The 21,410-nt window shown below is 32.1% G+C and overlaps 5 protein-coding genes across 5 annotated transcripts; 3 read left to right on the top strand and 2 right to left on the bottom strand.

Annotated features, from left to right (window-relative positions):
* Positions 1-415: 415 nt before the first annotated feature.
* On the bottom strand, positions 416-3,982 carry ELE39_002142 (uncharacterized protein; the record flags this gene model as incomplete). The annotated part of the gene is made up of 1 exon (XM_067344992.1): positions 416-3,982. The coding sequence occupies one exon, from the start codon at positions 3,980-3,982 to the stop codon at positions 416-418; it is 3,567 nt and encodes a 1,188-aa protein (XP_067202913.1).
* Positions 3,983-6,179: 2,197 nt separating this feature from the next.
* ELE39_002140 (kinesin) lies at positions 6,180-10,214 on the top strand (the record flags this gene model as incomplete). Its single annotated transcript, XM_067344990.1, has 1 exon — positions 6,180-10,214. One exon carries the CDS (start codon positions 6,180-6,182, stop codon positions 10,212-10,214), a length of 4,035 nt encoding a protein of 1,344 aa, XP_067202911.1.
* A 490-nt stretch (positions 10,215-10,704) lies between these two features.
* Positions 10,705-11,268, top strand: ELE39_002139 (60S ribosomal L18; the record flags this gene model as incomplete). Its single annotated transcript, XM_067344989.1, has 1 exon — positions 10,705-11,268. The coding sequence occupies one exon, from the start codon at positions 10,705-10,707 to the stop codon at positions 11,266-11,268; it is 564 nt and encodes a 187-aa protein (XP_067202910.1).
* A 264-nt stretch (positions 11,269-11,532) lies between these two features.
* Positions 11,533-12,846, bottom strand: ELE39_002138 (uncharacterized protein; the record flags this gene model as incomplete). The annotated part of the gene is made up of 1 exon (XM_067344988.1): positions 11,533-12,846. One exon carries the CDS (start codon positions 12,844-12,846, stop codon positions 11,533-11,535), a length of 1,314 nt encoding a protein of 437 aa, XP_067202909.1.
* A 1,283-nt stretch (positions 12,847-14,129) lies between these two features.
* ELE39_002137 (very large low complexity) lies at positions 14,130-21,331 on the top strand (the record flags this gene model as incomplete). The annotated part of the gene is made up of 2 exons (XM_067344987.1): positions 14,130-21,267; positions 21,309-21,331. The coding sequence occupies 2 exons, from the start codon at positions 14,130-14,132 to the stop codon at positions 21,329-21,331; spliced, it is 7,161 nt and encodes a 2,386-aa protein (XP_067202908.1).
* Between the last annotated feature and the right edge of the window lie 79 nt (positions 21,332-21,410).

Genomic DNA, 21,410 nt, shown 5'->3' with positions numbered 1-21,410 from the left:
GAAAAAAAATAAATAATTAAATTGCTATTTAGGAAAACATTGAATAGAATACAGGAAAAAAATATTGATTAAAAAAAGAAAAAAGAAAAGAATCAAATGAATTGTTTCTTTGCTTTTATTAAAATTAATGATATTTTGCATATTTGTAAGTCTTGTTAATCATTTCGCCACTTGTCTTTAATTATACCAAATTTTGTTCTTTAACATCTAAATTTACTCGAGTAAAAAAAATTATATATTCACTAATAATCTAATCATTATTTTATTAGAATTCTTTCCTACAGTTTACGTTTTATACTTCTTTAAACCCTTAATCATATTTACAATCCATGGTTATCCAAAAAAAAAGTATAATATTAATTATATAAACTAATTATCAATAAATTCAATATAATCACTAATTACTATTACTCTATTAATTCCCTGGTGTTTCAATACTTGTATCAGTAGTTGATTGCGTTGTCAAACCTCTAGAAACCAATGAAACGCCACTTTCCGCATTATTAGTATTGCCAGTATTATTACTGTTTTCAACACTATTATTAATGTTATCGCCATTGTTACCACCACTGGTAATATCATTTTTTTCAATATGGTTCGATTCTGAAGATAAAGCTATCGGAGGAGGATAACAAAATGGTTCAGATACTTCCAAGGATGCAGATGATGTCACTGTTGCAGAGGAAGTAGAAACAACACCACCTCCCACTCCTTCAGTTGAAATAATGTTAGTTTCACTATTGCTGTTCGTATGACCAATAGTTATGTCACTTCCTATTAATTCATACTTCCCATCCATACAAATTCCAGATGGTATCATCTTAGAATTAACTGTATTTATCAATAAATGGTCATTACGACTAGAATTCAATAAAATATTAGACTCTAAAGGCATTTCCATTCCATTACCATTACTATTATTGTTATTATTATTCGAGTAATCTTTCTGATAACTTGTAATTCCTTCACCTTCTGCAGCCAATAATAAATCCTCGTTAATTCCCTCATTATTTTCCAATGGCTGTGAGACATTAACAGATGATAATTCATTCTTTTCTTCATCCCGTGATAATACCGGTGAATTAGATGCTGATTGGTGACTTTTCAACATTGAATCGACAACTTCTAATCCTTGGTTTGGAGTATTCTTACTCTCTTCGTAAGTTTCTTTATTATTAGTTATATTATTATTATTATCGTTATCGTTACTATTGTTATCATATCCTTGTGCTGCTTCTGCTGCCTTTGCTGCCGCTAACACAACCACCGCTGACAATTGAGGAACCTCACTGTTTTGACAAATCCCAATATCATTCCCCAAGACTGAAGATAAATTATTACTTTTATAATTATTCACTTTATCACCAATATTATTTCCTAAAGGTTCATCTCCTAAGATACCCGATATTGTCTCCATAACAAATGAAGATGTATTTGGGTGTGAGACAATATTATGAGCTGTTAAGTCATTAGAACTCGAGTCACCCACTGCTCCTAAGCCTGAAACCATATGAGCATTGTTAACCTTTCCTCTCTTTCTTAATGATGCAGATAACAGTGAATAATCATCATATCCGGCACTTCCTGTTGTTGGAACACCAATGCTATCATAATTTGAAAGACCATTTCTTGTTCCTGCAGAACCTGAACCAACAAAAGCTCCCAGAGCACCTGTTGACATACCGATTAGACCATCATTTTCAATTCCAGTTAAGATATTTCCATTTAATTCATCCACATCTGGATTATTTCCACCAACACCTTTAACACCAGTCCCACCACTATTACTTCCCGCCCCATTAACAGTATTAGGATTACTACCCAACACCTTATTCATGCCATTTGAAGGTGCTCCCATGTTACTTCCCCTTGTATCATGCCTAATAATACGACTGCTTATGTTTGCCATGGCTCCACTTCTCATAGATGATAAACTAGTATTATCAATATTTCCAGCATTACTTCCTCCATCTAGAATATAATTCCTATAATCATCATAATTCAAGTGGTCCCCAGTTAATGCATGAGCTCCAGCGTTGTTTCCAGTTGATCCTCCATTATTGGAAAGTATCATTGATGGATGAATACCACCACCATTATCTACAATTCCGATCATTGAATTCGCACCAGATAAACCACCATTAGCATTAACATTCGAGTTCGCATTTCCACCTTCACCAGATTTATTTCCAGCACCATTTGAAACAGATCCTCCAACAGATGACATCCCATAACGACCCAATCCAGATGGAATATGTGAAACTGGATGCATTGAAGGATGCTGATGCACATGATGAGTCGCACCTGGTGGAGCAGAACCTCCAACATGAACTGAATCAGTACCCATAGCTCCCATAACAGGATTTTGAGAAATCCCCCCCGCATTACCTCCTGCCATGCCTCCAGGATTACCTGCACCGTTTACATTCAATATATCAATACCAGGAGTATGAAGCTGCTGCAAAAAGTTATTGGGTATCATTTCATCATCTCCTCTATCCTTATTCAAGTCCATTTCACTATCAAGATCACTTCCAGATTCTTGCTGATTTGAGGTATTTTCATGGGCCTTTTTTCTAATATGTTGAAAATGGAGCTTAACAGCCTCCTCCCAGAGGCCACAAACATAAGCCATTCTACATAACTCGTGAATAGTTGCATTTCTAAGCTGACTATATTTTAAACCATACTTGGAAAACAAATTATTTATCTCATTTTCCCTTGAACTTCTGGTTTCTCTAATTCGTTTTAATAGCAATTTTCTCCCATCAACTCCAAGAGAAAGCTTCATTCCATCTCTATACTCTATAGTTTCTTCTCCATCAGCTCTACGAACAACAGGAGCTCCAAACTTAGACAAAACTGAGATCCTTTTTGATAACCTACGCTTTGTCTGAAGACTCTTATACTTTCTCATCTCAGCATGGCTGGCTGTCATAGGAATCTCTCCAATAAACTCCAAGTGCAACCTTACTGCTGCATTCCATAATCCACATTGATGTGCAACCCTTAGTAGCTGCTGAAGATTACTAGAGCTCATAAACTTTCCTCTAATACCTCTTTGATTAATATAGCACCTTAGAATTTCACGTCCTGCCTCTCCTAGGGATATTTTAATTCCCTCGTAATATTTTGGAATTTGTACATGAGGTGGTATATCAGACAAATCTAACATTGTCATTAAGTCAGGTATGTTACGAATAGGTATTCCTCCTTGCCATTCAATATTATTGTTTGTATTTGTATTAACAATTACATTTCCAGCAATAGAATTATTACAATTCATTGGAAGCATCCCATTGTTTGGAACCATATCTACATTTACACCCAATCCACTATTAGGATTCATTTGCATCTGTAATCTACCATTAGGAGAAGTTCCAACACTCATTGGATTATTACGGCCCATACCCGGAATTCCCACATTGTTTCCCAAAATTCCATTGTCCAGTATACTTGGTTGTAAGTTTCCATTTGTCAAATGATGGTGATGTCCATATTGAGAAACTTGAGGAGGCTCTAAACCACCTCCAAACTTCAAAGAGTCCAAAAGAGTAGATTGATTTGAGTGAAGTGGAGATGAGTTGCTTCCACCAATTGGAATCAGATTCCTCATATATCCCATATCATCATTTGGTAATGTCATGGCAGATGGGTGATGAATAGATGAATGCAACATGCCATTATTAGCTCCAGTTCCTGTCCCACCAACATTACCATTGTTCTGCTGCAAAGCAATCCAGTTTCTCTGTAAAGCTGCTAAAGTGTTTTCGTTTTCATTATTTGATGGATTCCCCTGAAGTTGCATTTGTAGTGTAAGGAGGTCTCCTGCCGGGTGATTGTGGTGGTTGTTCTGGTATAAAATAGGATAGCCTGTTAACATATTGGAATTCCCTGATGAAGGAACTCCGTTATAGTGGTGGTGGTCCATTTCCCTTCCATAAGTTGACATTGTTGGTAGGATGTTATTACCACCATTCATTATAGTATATAAATCTTCTTATCCTCGCCTGATCTCTCAATCAAGGATTATTTATAAAGTTTAAAACAAAAGAACCAAAGTTGATTGGGTTAGTCAAAACATATATTACACTTATTACCACAGATAGCTGCTTCAATAATAAATCATCGAGTTGATTTGTATATAAAATACACAAAATAGTCAGTTTCAAAATAAAACCAGGAGTTTGTGCGAAAACTGTTATAAATAACAATAGATGTATTAAATAGACCGGGTATAAATGAGTCGATTGCTTCTTCCTATTATGTTACCACTTAATCTTCACCTTAGAAACTTGATATGACCGACAATACAAAAATGTAGCTTATGCTGTTTAAACGCACAGGTGGGGAAGTACTCAGAATTTGATCACTCTCCAAAAAAATATATATATTCCAGCTGCAATATCCTTACCTTGCCCACAAAGACTTCCTATTCTACTTTGATTTTATTTTCAAAATATTATTAAGATTCCCTTGCTAATTCAATTAATTCTAATAATAACACAACCGCTGGCGCGCCCATGTAGACGCAACGCACAAAAATGTACCGCCATGGTATGTGGAAGTTTGCACTCTTTATAATAACAGAGCATGCTTGGCGGTAATCATGTGGATTGCTACAAAGATGTAACGATAGGAAAAGAACAGATTATATGAATGGGGAAGCGATGATAGTATCAAATTGGGAATATAGTTAACGAGATTTAACAACTTCCTCAATATTCAACATTATATTGTTTGATTCATCTTGTATCTCCGTTTGTTAGATGAAAAGTTTGTCACAAAAAAAAAGTTTGGCGCCACATTCCAATTTCTAAATTTTTGACTTTTCAATTGATTCAATCGAATATTAAATTTTTAAATATTGCGATAAGCGAAGATTACTAAAATACTTTGAATTAATTAATAAGTCCATAATGCTTGTACAGCATTTCTTTCTAGTGATACATTTTTGAACTGCTATGAACGCAAATATTTTCGCACCATGTGGCTTTGCTAAGTCTTTATTAATGTAAATTAGCTTCAAAATTGAAGTAATAGGTAAATTAGTCGAGTGTTCTTGAGAAACATACTTAAAATAAGTTTTACTGGAAAACATGAATTCGGATCATAAAATAATAGCGCAACGCAAATATCTCACGAAAATGAAGCGCTAAAATAATGATTGCTGATAAATTATAATTTATTGTACATTGGCAAAACACAGATTTATTAAAGAAAAATCGTGATTGTGATCCATGATTTCGTTCTTAGATGGGTAATGGAGTTGGGAAGATTCTTACATCAGGAGGCTGCATCTTATTTTGTCTCTGTCTCTTTGGGACGACGTCATCGTAACGTCCTGTATAGGTGCAATACTCTACAAGACGTAACGTCTAACTTGACAAACCTTTTCCATTGAAGTTAGATATCATGATTGATTTGATGCTACCACTTTCTAGCCTTTAGAAATTGTGCATTCAGTGGAATAATGAGGATTGAGCTATTTCACACTAATCAATTGTGTTTTTAATTGGATCCCACAATATTTCGATACCCAACAAATTTCATGCAATTTACTACAACGGTACCTGTGACATATCCTTTTTAGTGCGTGTGAGTTTCATGTATTTTTTGTGGGGATTGTCTATTAAATTAAAATAGCTGATTTCTATTCTAAAAGTTCACTATTTTTGTGAATGCAGTTTTGGCAATTTATCTTTACAGAATAGATGCTTGTTTATTCTCACCAAAGCCAATCTTCTCAACTCGTTCTTTCAGAAATATAATTTGATTTTTGGAGGCTGTTCTTTTCATACATTCTTACATATTTCTGTATGCTTAGCTTCTCTTTTAAAATTACCGGTATGTTCTTAAGTCAATTTTTTATTCCGCAATTGTTATATGCAAAGTTGCCCAAATTAAAGGCGGGCAATACATGCATGCAAAAGTTGGCGCTGAACTGATTTGAACTCTAATATAGACATATAGTGTGGGGTAATAGTTAATAAAAACTAAAAGGAGGAGGGAAAATATATTTAAATATAATAATAGGGTGAAGAAAGAACATTGATAATAATAAATTCTTTAAGCCTGAAGGGTTATAAAATCCTTATCTCACCCAAATTTTTTTTAGAATTAAAGGAAGGCAAGAAATTTGTTTCGGATGGTCAAGTATTAAATAGCAACAGCACTCCATGCCTATTAATCAGGATATAAAGGAGATGGAATATGACGGTGTGAAGACTGCCAACGATGTGGCAGATATAAAGCTTTCGCAGGGGGTACTGGATGAAAATGACCCTGATAGTGCTAGGTTTATGGTATTAATTAGAAATGCTATGGAAGATTTACAACACCAAGTAGAAACTGAGCGCTCATTGTATCACAAAAGTAGAGATGAATTATCAGTAGCAGAGTCTCAGAGTAGAAGGTTTGAGACTGAACTAAATTTAGAGAAAGAAAGAAATTCCCAACTTATACAGGAATTGGAGAGGCTTGAAAAACTTATTTCTGAGCAGAACGATATCAACAATTCAGTCAATTCTGAAGAGGCTGATAATTACTGGAATTTATATAAGGAAGCATTAAATAGGATAGATGAGTTGGAAAACTCCATACAAAATGATAAGCGTGTGGAAGAGCTCGAGTTGGATAAAACACAGCTGGAAAATGAATTGGATAGTTATAAAAACATGATTTCAGAGTACAAATCTGATAAACAAAAGCTAATCAGTGAAATTAACTCTCTAAAAGAAGCTAGAGATTTGGGTAATAGCGATTTACAGAATGCTAAGAAAGAATATGATGAAATGATTCAAGATTTAAATGAAAAGCTTGCGATTGAAAAGATCGAGCATGAGTCACTTTTTGAGCAGTACAATAACGTAAAGACAAGCTTGACTAAAATGGAAGAAACTTTACAGTCAAATAACTACTTTTCTTTGCAAGAACTAATTGATACTGTTCAAATTAAGAGTAAAGAAATTGAATCATGGAAGAGCAAGTTCCATGACCTAGAGTCTACAGCAGGAGCTACAGGTGAAAAAGAAATAGAGCTACACGAGAGAGAAATCTCAGTTGTATCTAAAGAAGGATATCTGGATGGAAAGGAGGCCTCCCTGACTCATTTAGAAGAGAAACTAAAGCTCCGGGAAAAGAATCTGAACGACAAAGCTAAAGAGCTAGACCAGAGATCCTTTACCGTTTCCAATTTAGAGAAGGAGATTATGGAAAAACAGAAGGAATTTGAATCATATGTTGATGACCTAAATTTGAGAGAACAAAGTTTCAACAGAATGGTTGAAGACTATTCAATAAACATGGAGAAAGTTCAATTAGAACAAGATTCAGACTATAAGAAGAAACTGACTAAGATCGAAAATGCAAAACTAGAACTGGAGAACGGCAAGGCTGAATATGATAGGTTGAAGAAGGAACTCAAGACAAGTCGTAGCGAGATTGAAGCTGAAAGAAGAAGTGTGGAGCAAATCAAGAGTGAATTGGAACAAAAGATGAAGGAGGTGGATGCTGTAAAGGCTGAAACAGAGAAGCTCAAAAGTGAACTTAACTCTCAAAAGGACGAATTGGATAGACAAGGCATTGAATTTAGATCCCAGAAACTAGAATTTAACGAGAAGAAAAAATCCCTCGATTCACTCAAGGACGAGCTTGTGAGCTTAGAGAAGGTTTTGGCGGCAAAGTCAAAGCAGATAGAAGAGGATGAGCGCCAAATGTATGTAAAGCTGGAGCATGCAAATAATGACAATTTACGAAAGATGAGTGCGCAGTATGAATCACAGCTTAAAAGTCTAGAGAGGGAGTTGGGAGACATTCGAAAGGAGTTGGATGAGAGCAGGAGAGCATTAAAGGAGGAGCGAGAAAGCCAAGATGCAAGAAAGTCTCAAGTGGCCCATCAGGAGTCTCGTCTAAGAGAACTTGAGGAAAGAGAAAAGTCAGTGAGGGACCTGGAGAGTTTGTTAAGCTCACAGAAGATGGACTTGGAGAATAAGCAAAAAGAGTTCGATGTGTATATTAATGAGCTTGAGAGCCGCCAAAAGGAATTTGAAGAGTTTTGGTTTGAATTGGATAAACGTCAGAAAAGTATTTCAACTAGAGAAAAAGAGCTGGATAGCAGAGAGGCTCTATTTAATTCTCAAAGAGCTGCTTTAAGTGAGTCTGAGAGAAGATCTCTTGAGGAGAGGGAAGGGCAGTTGTATGAAAAGGAAAACAGACTTAAAGATAAGGAGGGGAAGTTCATAGAACGTGAGAATAAGTTGGCTGAGAAAGAGAATAAGTTGATTGATCGTGAGAATAAGTTGATGGAGAAGGAGAAGAGCTTGTTAGAGAGGGAGATGGGCTTGAATGATTTGGAAAGAGAGATGAGTAGTTTAGGACAGAGGACCAAGTTGGTCGAGGAAAGCCTCCTTGCAAGGGAGGTGAAAATAGAGGAGAGGGAAAGCACAAATAGGACTAAGGAGTCCACTTTAGGCAGACGAGAAGCTCTATTGATTGAGAGAGAGTGCTCTATGGACCGTAGGGAGGCAGATTTGAAGGAGAAAGACCAGGAGCTGAGGGATCGTGAGAGAGAGTTGGATGAAAAAGAGAGACAGCTCCAGTTGGAGAGAAAACCTCTCCTGGATGAGTTGATTAGGATTGAGGAAAGAGATAAACAGCTTTTTGAGCGAGAGTTGGCTATTCAAAGGAGTGAAGATCTTTTACAAGAGATGGAAGGAGTGATAAAGAGCCGAGAAAAAGAGTTATATGAAGGAATGAATTCCTCAAATAAGGATAAGGAAATTTGTGAACTACGTAGAATGATTGAAGACTTAGAACTGAGGAACAGAGATATCGAAAGAGAAACTCAAAAGACTTGCCAAGTTCTTCAGCAGCAAATTCAAGAAGAGATGAAACAAAAAGAAGAGCTCCTCTATACTATTTTGCATCTCCATAAGCAGATTAACAGTATTGGAAGTTCTCTTGGATATGGCACATTAGATGGAGTTGGATCGCATGATAGCAGAGATATGAGACAGAACAAAACCAATTCACAAGCACCCGGTGTTAATGGAGGAGAGCTGAATAAGGGTTCTTCAACCACAGCAAACGAAAATGCAAACGAGGTAGCAATTTCAGAAGCATCTAAAAAGAACAGTGATGTAATAGGTTCTTTGGAAAAAACTATGAAAAAGCTCTATGAGAAGCTCCAAGCCACAGAAAGCCGAGAGAAGAATCTATTAAAGGAACTGAGGCAGTTCACGGAAAAGAGCAAGAACTCTAGGATAAAAACATGCTCTGTTTCTCCAGTAATTAAAAACGTGGGAGGGCCTGATGCGGGAGAACATACTAGTGACTCTTCAGCTCTACCAGGTTATCCAAGCGAGGTTCAGGTGGCTTCTGAAATACTAAAGCCACAGGATTCAAAAGTTTCTACACTCTTAAAGTCTATCCACGTATCAACAAGTGACTCTTCAAGTCAGCAAATCCTCCCAACATTGACAAAAAACTCCCCGATAATGTATCCAGAGTCACCTATGGTTTTAATGCCACTACTTACGGATATAAAAAACGAATTGAACGAATTAAAGAAGAGTAGCGAATCAAATATAAATAGAGTTACTCAGACTGACGAAAAGTTGACTGGAAGCATCTCAAGACCAGGAGAGAGAAGTAACATTGTGGGCGGGATTAGCTTCATTCAGCCAAGTCATAACAATGGAGTGACTAATGCGAACTCTTCTCAAATATATGACAATAACTTAAACATGGACTACTGCACATCAAATAGCTATGGACCCACTTTGAACAATAACAATCTCCCGGCTTCTTCCGGTATAAACCCACCACCGCCAGGCTCACTTGTGAACAACACGAACTTGCATTATCCATCCATTTCATCATCAGTTATGGGAGGCAGCGTTCACGAGCATAACCAACTTAACGCTCAAGCATCTAAGATTGCGTCAATTCTCCAAAGCTTGCGCCCAAACAGTGGGTCGGTTGCCAGTAGTTCTCTTGTACCAAACAAGGACATTGCTAGAAAGTTACTGGAGCACGAGCTCCATAGTCTGAGGCAATGGAAAAAAGGGATGAAGCAATGGGACACGGAATTCTCAGCTTCTTCCCACAACAAACAGGAGGAGGCAATCGCTTGGAAACAATTTCTGGATCAGCAGATGCAAGTTATTGCTAAAAAGTTAGAGAGGAGAATATCTGCTGCCTTACAAAAGTAGCAATGCCAAGATTTTAATTTATATAGCAACAAAAAAACTAAACAACTTTATAAATTCTCCGATGGTATTGTGTTTTAGTATCTAAGACACCCAAAACTAATTTCTGTTATATTAATTAAAAGGAAAAACATTATAGTAGAAAACAACACATAACATGTACATTTTAAGTATTTCCTTCTTTCAATTATAGTTAATTACACGTCTTTATTTCAGTTATTTTTTTAATTTATTTATTAAATTGCAGATCAATTTGTATACCGTAGTAGGCGCCAAAGATTCGGCGCCTCAGTGTAAATAATTGGCGTCTCTAATAATTATAAATAATTAAATAATGGAGACAAAAAGGCAAAAATAAATTAATTAGGTTAAGCGTGGGAGTAGTAAATTTTTTTTTTCGTGTTAAAGGGAAAAAAGTTTCTATAAGGAAACTAGATTTCATTTTTTTGACTAAAGTCTAAATAAGAACTTTTCTTGTTGCTAGGAATTAAACATGGGTATTGATTTAAAGGCAGGTGGTCGTGTCAAGAAGACTCAGTCTAAGAGAACTCGCTCAACGAACCCATATCGTATATTGTTATCAAAACTCTATACATTTTTGGGTCGTAGAACAAATTCATCCTTCAACAGCACTGTTCTCCATCGTTTGAAGATGGCTAGAAGGTTCCAAGCACCAATTTCTGTTTCTCGTCTCGTCAACTTCATGAACGGAAAGGAGGGCAAGATTGCAGCAGTTGTTGGTACTGTTACTGATGATACTAGAGTCTTGAAAATCCCAAAGTTGACAGTATGTGCTTTGAGATTCACTGAGACAGCTAGAAAGCATATTGAGAAGTACGGTGGTGAGTGTTTGACTTTTGACCAGCTTGCTTTAAGAGCTCCAAAAGGTTCTAACGTTGTCTTGCTCAGAGGAAAGACAAAGGCTAGAATTCAGGAGAAATACTTTGGTAGAGCTCCGGGTTTACCAAAGAGCACATCAAGACCTCGCGTACATTCAAAAGGACGCAAGTTTGAGAAGGCAAGAGGTAGAAGAGCCTCCAGAGCATACAAGGCATAAGCATATAGATTTTATCTTTTCTTATTCCTTGCAGTTCAAAGTTTAAAATCTCGAATAATAATACCAATATTATTAATAGGTAGTCAGATTAAATTTTTATATTTAATTATTTAGCTGTTTGAATTTGTGAGGTATTTTAGATCCATTGCGATTAGCTTGTTGTGAGACAGGGGTTCAGGGAGTGGTAGAATTAATTAATGTATAAGCAAATATATAACTATTTTTATTCCTATATAGGGTGTTTTATAACAGGTATAATTCAAATTAAACCTTGGAAATAAATTGTTGAATTAGTAGTGAGTCGTTTCTGACAGTGTCACTTAGGGACTCTAATAACTGTTGCTGACTATCAAGAGTTTCAAAGATGACTTCTACATTACTTGGAGAGCTGGTGGAGACTTCTCTGGAGCTCTTTGAGAGATCTGAATATGTTCCGTTTGAAGAAGATAATTGCTGATTTTGTTGTAATCTGTTGTTTAAGTCAGAAATTGAATGATTATTTTCAAGTCCTTTTTGGTCAGAAAAGCTAAGGTGATCAGAAAAGGCACTATTACCAGACTTATTGGGAGAGCTCTCAAGAAGATTCTTAAGGTCATTGCAATTTTTTGAGTCATTATCGTTCAATTGCTCATCAATGTATTTGATATTGGTTTCAATTTGGTTTATTGAAGATTGCCAGGCTCCAAGTCTCATATGATTTTCTTGGATTTGATGCAATACCTGATTTAGCTGATTATCTAATTGGTAGTTAACCTGGGCGAAATGGCTTTTCTCGCCATATTCTTCAATCATACATGAAATGTGAACAAGCTGGTGAATTATACTTTGATGGCGTTTTTTGCATTCTTCAACTCTTTTAATTGTACTAGTATTCAATGTCTGGATAATTTTAACATTTTCGTCCTTAACAGATTTCATCTCACATAGTAAGTTTTCCAGCTCCTTTCTTTGTTGTTGCTCTCTTTGCACCAATTCTCCAAATCCTTTAATTGGGAGAGTATAACATTTACTTGGATTTGGGTTGAGTTTTTTTGCATCATTCAGGCTCTTAATAATTCCTTCATCATTCAAGTTATAGTAAATGTAATTATCTACTTCTTGCTGTTTTTCTGGAGCCTTTTCATCCAGTTGGTATGTCAATGCTGTCATACTGGGATTCATTTGCAATGAGAGTCCCTTTTGTAAAGACGCCTTTCGCTTCTCTATTCTCTCAAGTTCTTGTCTTTGTTGAAGTGGCAAATTCATCATATTTGAAGTAACTGATTGAGTTTGAACACCAAACTGTGTGTTATTCATTGAAAATGCGTTCGCTCCCAAATTTAATCCAGTTCCTTGATTTTGGTTAGAATTTGAAGTACCAAATAAATTGGTGCTGTTTGAACCAGAATTCAGAAAATTATTAGATAAAGCATTATTTGAGTTATTAATTGTGGATTGTGTTTGAAATAGAGATGACTTGCTGTCAAACAAATTAGTGCTTGTAGAAGAGGGAGTTCCAAAACTAAAGTTACTTGTAGATCCTCCACCAAATCCGAGTCCTTGCCCTCCACTAGTAGAAAGATTGTTTAAAAACGACATATAATCTCAATAGTAAGTAGATTAAACTCTAGATATAAAGAATATTTTTACACACTTTTTTTGGTTAAATGTCTGAATAAAACAAAGTGGCTTTCTTGTAATCAATATTTAGAAAATCCAAAAACAACGGGCTGCATAAACATCTAATACTGTTATATGTAAATTTAATGATCAAGATAACTTACTAAGGAAATAAACTATCAATAGCCTTTTTCTTTGTCTTATATATTCACTTTCTCTTTCTTTCAAATAATTAATCAGCTATAAAGATTAGGCCGGATTCCCGCCAAAACTTTGGTTATTTGTATGAGTAATTTTTTTTAACACCAATTATGCTAATATTCAATAAAAATTAATAAATTATAAAACTTGAATAAAAAAAAAATAGCCGCAAAAAAAAAATCTTGAAAAATAAACAATTAGGAATGAATAGTAGAGGTAGATTCACAAATAGTACTAAGAAAAGTTTATATATTTTTCCCAATGATACAATTTTAAAAAATTGTATCATAGTTGACTGTTTTAGTTAGTATGTGAGAAATTTGTACTTGTTACTTTTTTTTTCATCATTTCAGTTGAAATTAATCTTTAAAAACTATTTAGCAAAGTAAAGTCAATTGTTTTAATTAATTAAAACATAATTATTTTAAAGATGGCCTAGGGAGCTGATAGTATGTTATTTTTGACACGTAATTTATACCAAAAATTGTTAACTGCAAACTTGCATGCAAGTATTGTCCACATGCAAAAAATATTGGTGAAAATAAAAAATAAAATAGAATGAAAGGAAAATTAAAAAGAAAAAGTACAATAGTTTACGGAATTTTGGGTTTATCAACGGTTAATTGACACAAAATTCGAGAGAAAAATAAAAATAAAAATCAAAAATAATTAAAAAAACGATAATTAAAAGACTTTGGCGCCTAAAAGTTTAATAAATTGTAAACCCTCAGGATGTGAATGAAAGAAAAAGAAATTTGCATAAATAATATTATTTTCTTTATTAAAAAGTATTTCAGTATATATATGGCGAATTAAAAGTGGGATTTGTGAATATTAATTCAGTACTTGGATAAATGTGTTTTGTCCTTTAATTTTCTTGAATGAAGTAGCATACAGATAAGTATGCATTTGTATATATAAATATATATCTATATATATATATATATATATATATATTTTTTTTTTTTTTTGAATCAAAGTTTTTATTTATCAGAAGTAGCAAAGGTTATAGCAAAATCGGATTTAAACAGTGAGAAATATTAGTCGAAGGAGGAAAGAAGATGTTTGAGAAAACTACAGATTATAAGGATTATTTTCCGGAATTTATTGATGATGACGTTAAAAGGAGAGAAACTAGGGAGGCAATAGAGGAGATATTAGAGCTTTTAAAGAACGATCAGTTGTTTACTATTAGTATGATACAAAGTCTGGCAAGGTTAATTAAGCAGCTCAATCAATTTGAAGATTTGGTTTTTATTAGATTCGTTAAAAGAAGTGAAAGAATTAACATTATTCAAAATATATGGGATATAATAAAGAACGAAAAAGTTTCAACGAGCACAAAAATAAGATTTGCAAACATTTTAGCTTCACACATTAATTGTTATAAGAAGTTATATTTGAGACCATGGTGGCATAGTGAGTTTGTTTCCCAAATAGATCTTGAAAATAATACTGGAGAAGCTGGTTTCAACTGTAATTGCCAAGATGAAGTTCTTGTAAAACAAGGAAGAAATAAGGATGGTAACTGTATTTGTGGATTAATAGATTTCGAGTATATCATTAATAAAATTGAAGAAGAGTTTACTAGGGATTACTTGGATGGATTAACAACAAATTCTCAAAAAATTAGAAATTATGTTTCTAGTCTTTCAAGAGTTTTAAACGCATATAGGCCTTATATTGGAGAAGTTGAGTTGGAAGGATTCCTTAATAAATGGTTATCCTTGAATACGAGCAGTTTTTCATTTTTTGTTTATTCAAAATTATTTGTCTTAATTTGCAGCCCATATTGTTCATATAAACTTTTGAGTTCTGGGAGAATTTTTGAAATTTGGGAAATCTTGAATGGCCAACTTATAGGCCACTGGGATTCTGTTATGATAGCATTAATTTCCAGGGGAGTAAGATACTCTTGGAAAATTGGAAAAAGTTTGGATGCCTTATATAAAAGGATTCCATATTTATTCGAGGTATTGTATATAAATTTGGGAATACCTATTTTACATAATGTGGTATCAAATTCTATTAATACAGGCGCAACTTCTAGTAATTCTTCAGTTTCTTCCGGGACATCTAATTTCCAAGTACTTCAAACTAAAGCTCCATCTATTATTAAAGAGATTATATCAAGTGAATTATTGTCTGCCTTAACAATTAAGCCAGCGAATATTTTTAACAAGTTTGCAATTATTTTCATTCATTTGATTAAATCATTAAACTGTTTACATGATGTTGAGAGCCAGAAAACTCCGGATTGTAATCAGGAAATTGCTGAACATGTTAAAGCAATCCCAAATTCTTTGATAAATTTAGTAAATGTTGTATTTCCACTTAATCATCCGTCAAATATTGGAAAGTGGTCGCATGGAATTTCAATTTTTGTTCAAGCTTTAACATACCAATATTGCAAAAGAATTTATAGAGAAAGAGTATTTATTAAATCTGAGAAAATGAGCCAAATAGAGAAAGAATGCATTCAGAAAGTGAGACTGTGTAGATTTGATGATGAATATTTAATGACTATTTTATTTCCATTAATGGAACAAGGAATTTATAGTAAGGATATTCAAGTTGCAGGTAGATACGAAGATTCTCTGAAGAGATGGACATACATCTTACCTGACATATTATTGTCATTTTTATTAAATATTAAGATAATGCCAGCATTAGAGGGAAATACTGAGACTCATCAAGTTTATATAGCTTTTAGAATATTGGCAACCATTGTTCCATTGGTAATCCAATTTACTCCTCAAGAGTTGCCAAAGTTTCTACAAGTTTCACTACAAGGAATAGATATTTCAGATCCAATGAAGATTAATCAGACACTGTTTTTCTTAACAGTTTTATTTTATAACTTACAAAACTATCAAGTTGAGACTTTGGAGTTTGATGAATACGAGACAATAGAGAACCTTTCCTTATCTATGGAGAACAAATATGGTGATATCGAAAATTTAAAGAGTTATTATTCACTTTACAATTATCCAAAAGATATAATTCCACTTTCAGACAAATCTCTACAAAACAGGAAAGAAGTTCCAAAAGTAATTCTAGATCAAACCGATATTAATGGTCAATCTCCTTTAAACTTTTACTTCCAAAATAATATGGAGGGAGATTTTGAGTTTTTTCTCGATGAAGATATTAAGAAAAACTTTTACTTTATTTTGAATGGTAAATTTGATAGGGAAACTTTATTGGAAAAATTTGAGCAAAGAAAACTATTGATTGATTCAATCTTTGGATATTGGATTTTGGAATTTTTAGAGCGTGTTTTAAATCTTTTGGAAAATGTTGTTAAGCCTTCAGAAACTGGGAGTTATTCATCTTCAGTTGATCTTGGGATTTCTTATGCTTTAAGAGCTTTAATTATTAGTATTTTCTCAAAATGTAAACAATTGGGATATAATCAACTTTTGAGAGATTGTTATGAAATGATTGGTAATTGGATTTCTAATAATTATATTCCTGATAACTACAAACATCTTTCCAAGATACTTTCAGCAATGGGATCCTGCGATCCAGAGCTCTCTTTTGAGCTCATTCTTTCAAAACTACTATTGAAGGTCAAAGCAGGCTCAGAATATACTAGAATGATCTCAAATAATATTTCTTTCTTAAAAGAAGATTCTGGTTTGATAAAATTCATTAATAATAGAAGTAGCTTGGAATTTGAGGATGAGTCTTTTATATTGTATTATATAAACTTGGTTTCAAGTTTAATCAGATACACTCAAGATCATCTATTAAAGAAGGAGAATAGAGTTTACTATTTTGGAATGTATTCCTTAATTGTTGAACTTCTTTCTGATTCTAGAAAGAAAATTAAGAGAGCAGGACTTAAATTGCAGCAGAGATTTGTTGAATCTTTAATTCATATACAGATTGTTGAATCTAAAGATTCATCTTTGCTTCCACTTGTAAAGAATCCCGAAACTATAGCAAAAGGGATAATTCTTTGGGGACTTCCATTTTATTTACAAGAGAAATCCGTTTTTAATCATGTTCAAAAGCCTATATGGTTTATACCTCAGAGAAAATGTTTACTTGAAGTTAAGTCTTTAATTATTTTCAACTATTTGTTTATAATCAAGCTTTTAAAGAAGATAATTCAAGTAGACTCTAACAGTTCTGAGCTTTTTAACTTGCTGGATAACTTATTCCAGGAATATCTACAAATATTCAAAAACTCTATTAACAATTTTTTCTCTGAAGACGAAGTTCTTCAGGGCCAAGACAACATAACAAATTTCCAGATCTTGCTCAATATTATTCAGAGTTGTGACGGAAAATATAAACAGTCTAATACTTGTGATTTAATGGGTACCGTCTCATTTTGCCTAAATAATATTCGAGTTTTAAATAAATCAGTATCTTATATTCTCCCAATTGCGAGAAAAGAATCTTCAATATTTCAAAGGAAGGCTAAATCTGAAAATAACGATCTTATTAAAGATCATGATCAACAGTTATTATTAACTTTGAATCAAGAAAGCTATAAAGAGTTTGAGCCATTCTTTTCAAAGTATTACTCAGATACTTACCGTTTGATTCTATTTCTAGTTCAAATATTTTCAGGAATACAAATGCTTGAAGTGAAAAATCTGGAAATTCAAATTCAACAAGAAGATGCAATGGTTGATGATTTTCTTGATCATTCTAACTCAGGTAATCTTCAACTATCTACCAGTACATATTATAGATTATCAGATCCTTTGGTCAATATTACTAACACTGAAGAAATAAGATTCAAATCAAAAGTAATCAAAACTATTAACCAATGTTTAAACCATTATTATTCATCTTCAAGTAACTTATCTCTTTCATCTCTTTATAATATTGATTTTTCTGAATCAGTTTTAGCTTGGTTATCATATACAAATGGACTATATCATCAATCTAGCTTATTGAATTCTCCAAAAATATTCTGGCTTAAGAATATACAATATTATTGGAATAAAAGGATTAACATGAGAAGACACGAATATGGATTTTTTGGATATCGTAAAAAATTGATTTATTTGATCACATTATTTAGTTTGGGAAATTATAATTTAATTAGAAAGGCAGCTCAGTCAGCTTTAAAAGAATCTATCAATTCTCATATTTCTTCCAGAAATAGTGTCTTCCAGTTCATTCTATTTGAGGTATATTTTTCAATATTCATATTTAATAAATACCATCAATTATTGGGGGATTTCGGATCTGAAGCTACAAAAAATCAAATTCAAAATGCCAATAATGATGATTCTGATTTTGAAGCGATTTTAAGATCCAACATAAATTATGTTAAATTGGCATTTGCAAGTTCCTCTGACAATAATCTCAGTACAATGGAAGAATTTCTCTTTAATCACTTATCGGGGTTATCTTATATTATTGTCAATAATTCAACATACCACCGATTTCTATGGAATAATTTGGATCTATTAATTGAATTCATTAATATCATTTCTTACTCATCATCTTACAAGCTAAGTAAAGAGAATATTCCTGTTCGGCTTTTGAATGCATTCAACTGTATAATTAGTAATCGAGATTTCAATAACTTATTATTTCAATATTTAGTAAATAAGAGTGGTCAAATTAGCCAGAAAACAGAAAAGTACAGAAGTAGCCTGGAAATTAAACTTAATAAGCTTATTAGCTTGTTTAGTCAATCTAATAACATTGAGCAAAATGATCTAGACCTTATTTCGAAAATCAATTCGAATTATTTAAACTCTGAGAATTACAATGCTAATTATATAATTAATGTAATCAGAATTCTATTAAGTAATCTTAATAAGATGAGAAATGAATTATTGATTAATAATTCTTTGTTAAGAAGGTCCCTCATCACTTTAACTTTTGTTCAAGGAGTTTTAACTATATTAATATCTCAAATCAAGCAGGAACAGTCCGAAAATGAGTTGGACTCTATAAGAAAAGTGATTTCTTACTATTGGAGTTACTTGTGGGATTTATTTTTGGATACAGATAAATCTAATAATGCCAGTTTCTATTCAGTGATTTTTTTCAATTTAACAACTTTAATCAAGCAACTTTACGAAAATGATAGATCATTTCTTGTTGAACTAATTATGAAAGAATCAGATTTTATGGTTCATGATTATAAAATCCGAAATTTACTTGAAAATATGGTCAATATTACAGTTTATCGTCATCAAATATCCAATAATCATCCCAATTCTTCAAGTCAAACAAGTTTAATGACTTCAAGATCTGAAAGGAAGATAATGAATTCAACAAATGCTAGTATAGTTACTAATAATTTAATCTTGAATTATACATCTATAATCAATTCATTCCCATATCATCGTTTTAAGTGCTATTCTAACAATTTATCAATAATAAGTATCATATTCTTTCAGTTACTTCTTTTTATGATTAAGATTAAATCTCAAGATAAAGATTTGAATTTTAGTAATAATAAAATTGAATTAATTATTGAAATATTACAAGAATGGTGTAACAATAGTATGATAAATTTGGAAAAGGAAAAACATTTATTGATATTGGAGATTTTAGCTGCTATTTTCTCAATTTCTACCATTTCAAAGGATATGGATGATTTTATTTTTGATCAAAGTAATCTAAATAGGAAGAAATTGGTAAAAATCTTATATCATGAGTTCCAACAAAGTGATCAAGATTTCATTTTCAATTATATGGACTTTATTAAACATTCTTTAACTCCAGTAATTAGACAGAATTTGAATTATTATTATTATTCTGAAAATGGTTTATTTGGTATTAGTTTAATCAACAAATCACAAAAAAAAAAACAATTAGAGAATGAATTATTATCATATTTTTCATCTTTTAATCCAAATATGATTGATAATAATTCTACTTTAAATATATTATTGAATTTTATTTTAAATCCATTCAAATATTCAAAAATGGTGGAAGAAGATAAGATTTTAGATTCTAATAATCAAGGTAATACTGAAATGATAATGATAATTGAAGATAATAATGATTTATCTACATTTGAAATGATCAAGTATTTAAGAATTTATCAAAGTGGCTTAATGGAGTTGATAATGAATAATGATAATAATAATCTTCAAATTCCGAAGAAACTTGAAGTTTATTTGAAAAGTGGTTTAAAGATTTTTAATTTAATCTTTCAGAAAGATAATAATTATAAACAATTAAGAGAAGAGATGTCAAATATGCTTCATTCTTTAATAATTGCAAGTAATCTGATTTATTCTCAATATAAATATGAATTAAAACAATCTTTAAGAAATAGTTTGATTCAAGATTTTAAATTAATGGTATTAAAATTAAATAATGAAATGGATAATTTTACTTTATTAAATTTGAAAAAGATTGTTGATTCTAAGAACAAAAAAGAAGAAAAAATGATAGATAATGATAACAAGAATAATCATTTTGATTCAAACATTATTTCAAATTCTGAAGTAATTCTTTATTATTGTTTACTTAGAGATTTATATTCAAATAAAAGATCTGAATTAAAAATAGAGGAATTGATTTCATTTAGTGATCTTTTTAATTTGATTAATAAATTACAGATGATTATTAGTGGTAATAATGATGATATTCTTGGACTATCTTATGGATCTTTAATGTCATTATTAATTACTCAATTAAACCATGATGAAGTTCCAATAATGATTAGACTAGATAATATTGTTAATAATATGGAAGGATTGGATTTAAATAATTACAAAAATAGATTATTTAAAATAAGAGTAAATACAATTATTGGTGAATTTTATTCTCCATTATTGAATGGAACAAAACTTGAATTGGATATAATAAATAATATAATTTATGGTTTATTTGAGGATCAATCTGAAATTAAATATATCTCAAAATTAGCTTTATGTACTTTATTTAGAGCTTTGAACAATTCAAGATGTATTAATTATATTAAATTGTTTAAACTTTGGATTAATAGAATGGAAAAATTGGGAAATAATAATAGTAATCTTGAAGAAATTAACATTTTGAATCTGGTAAATTTTAATAATTTGGAAAATATCTTTTCTTCAATGGAAGATAAATCTCAATTTCAAGCTGAGAATAATATTGCTAAAAATAATGAAAGATATTGTAGAGCTGGTGTACTTGGACTTATTTCAACAATTTTAAGTCATCCATATGATATTCCATTCTGGCTTCCAGATGCAATAACTTTTTTAGCAAATTACAGTGGTAGTCGAAACATTTCTCAGATATTAAAGAAACAAATTCAGGAATGTATACAAGAATTCTTTAAAACTCATCAAGATGGATGGAACTTTATTCACAAGCATAAATTCAATCATAATCAATTGGAGATTTTAGATACTTATAAA

The sequence above is a fragment of the Cryptosporidium sp. chipmunk genotype I genome (assembly GCF_004936735.1).
Source record: "Cryptosporidium sp. chipmunk genotype I strain 37763 chromosome Unknown contig_23, whole genome shotgun sequence".
NCBI classification, from domain to species: Eukaryota; Apicomplexa; class Conoidasida; order Eucoccidiorida; family Cryptosporidiidae; genus Cryptosporidium; species Cryptosporidium sp. chipmunk genotype I.
The sequence above is the reverse complement of the archived record's forward strand: the minus strand, read 5'-3'. Positions and strand labels throughout refer to the sequence as shown.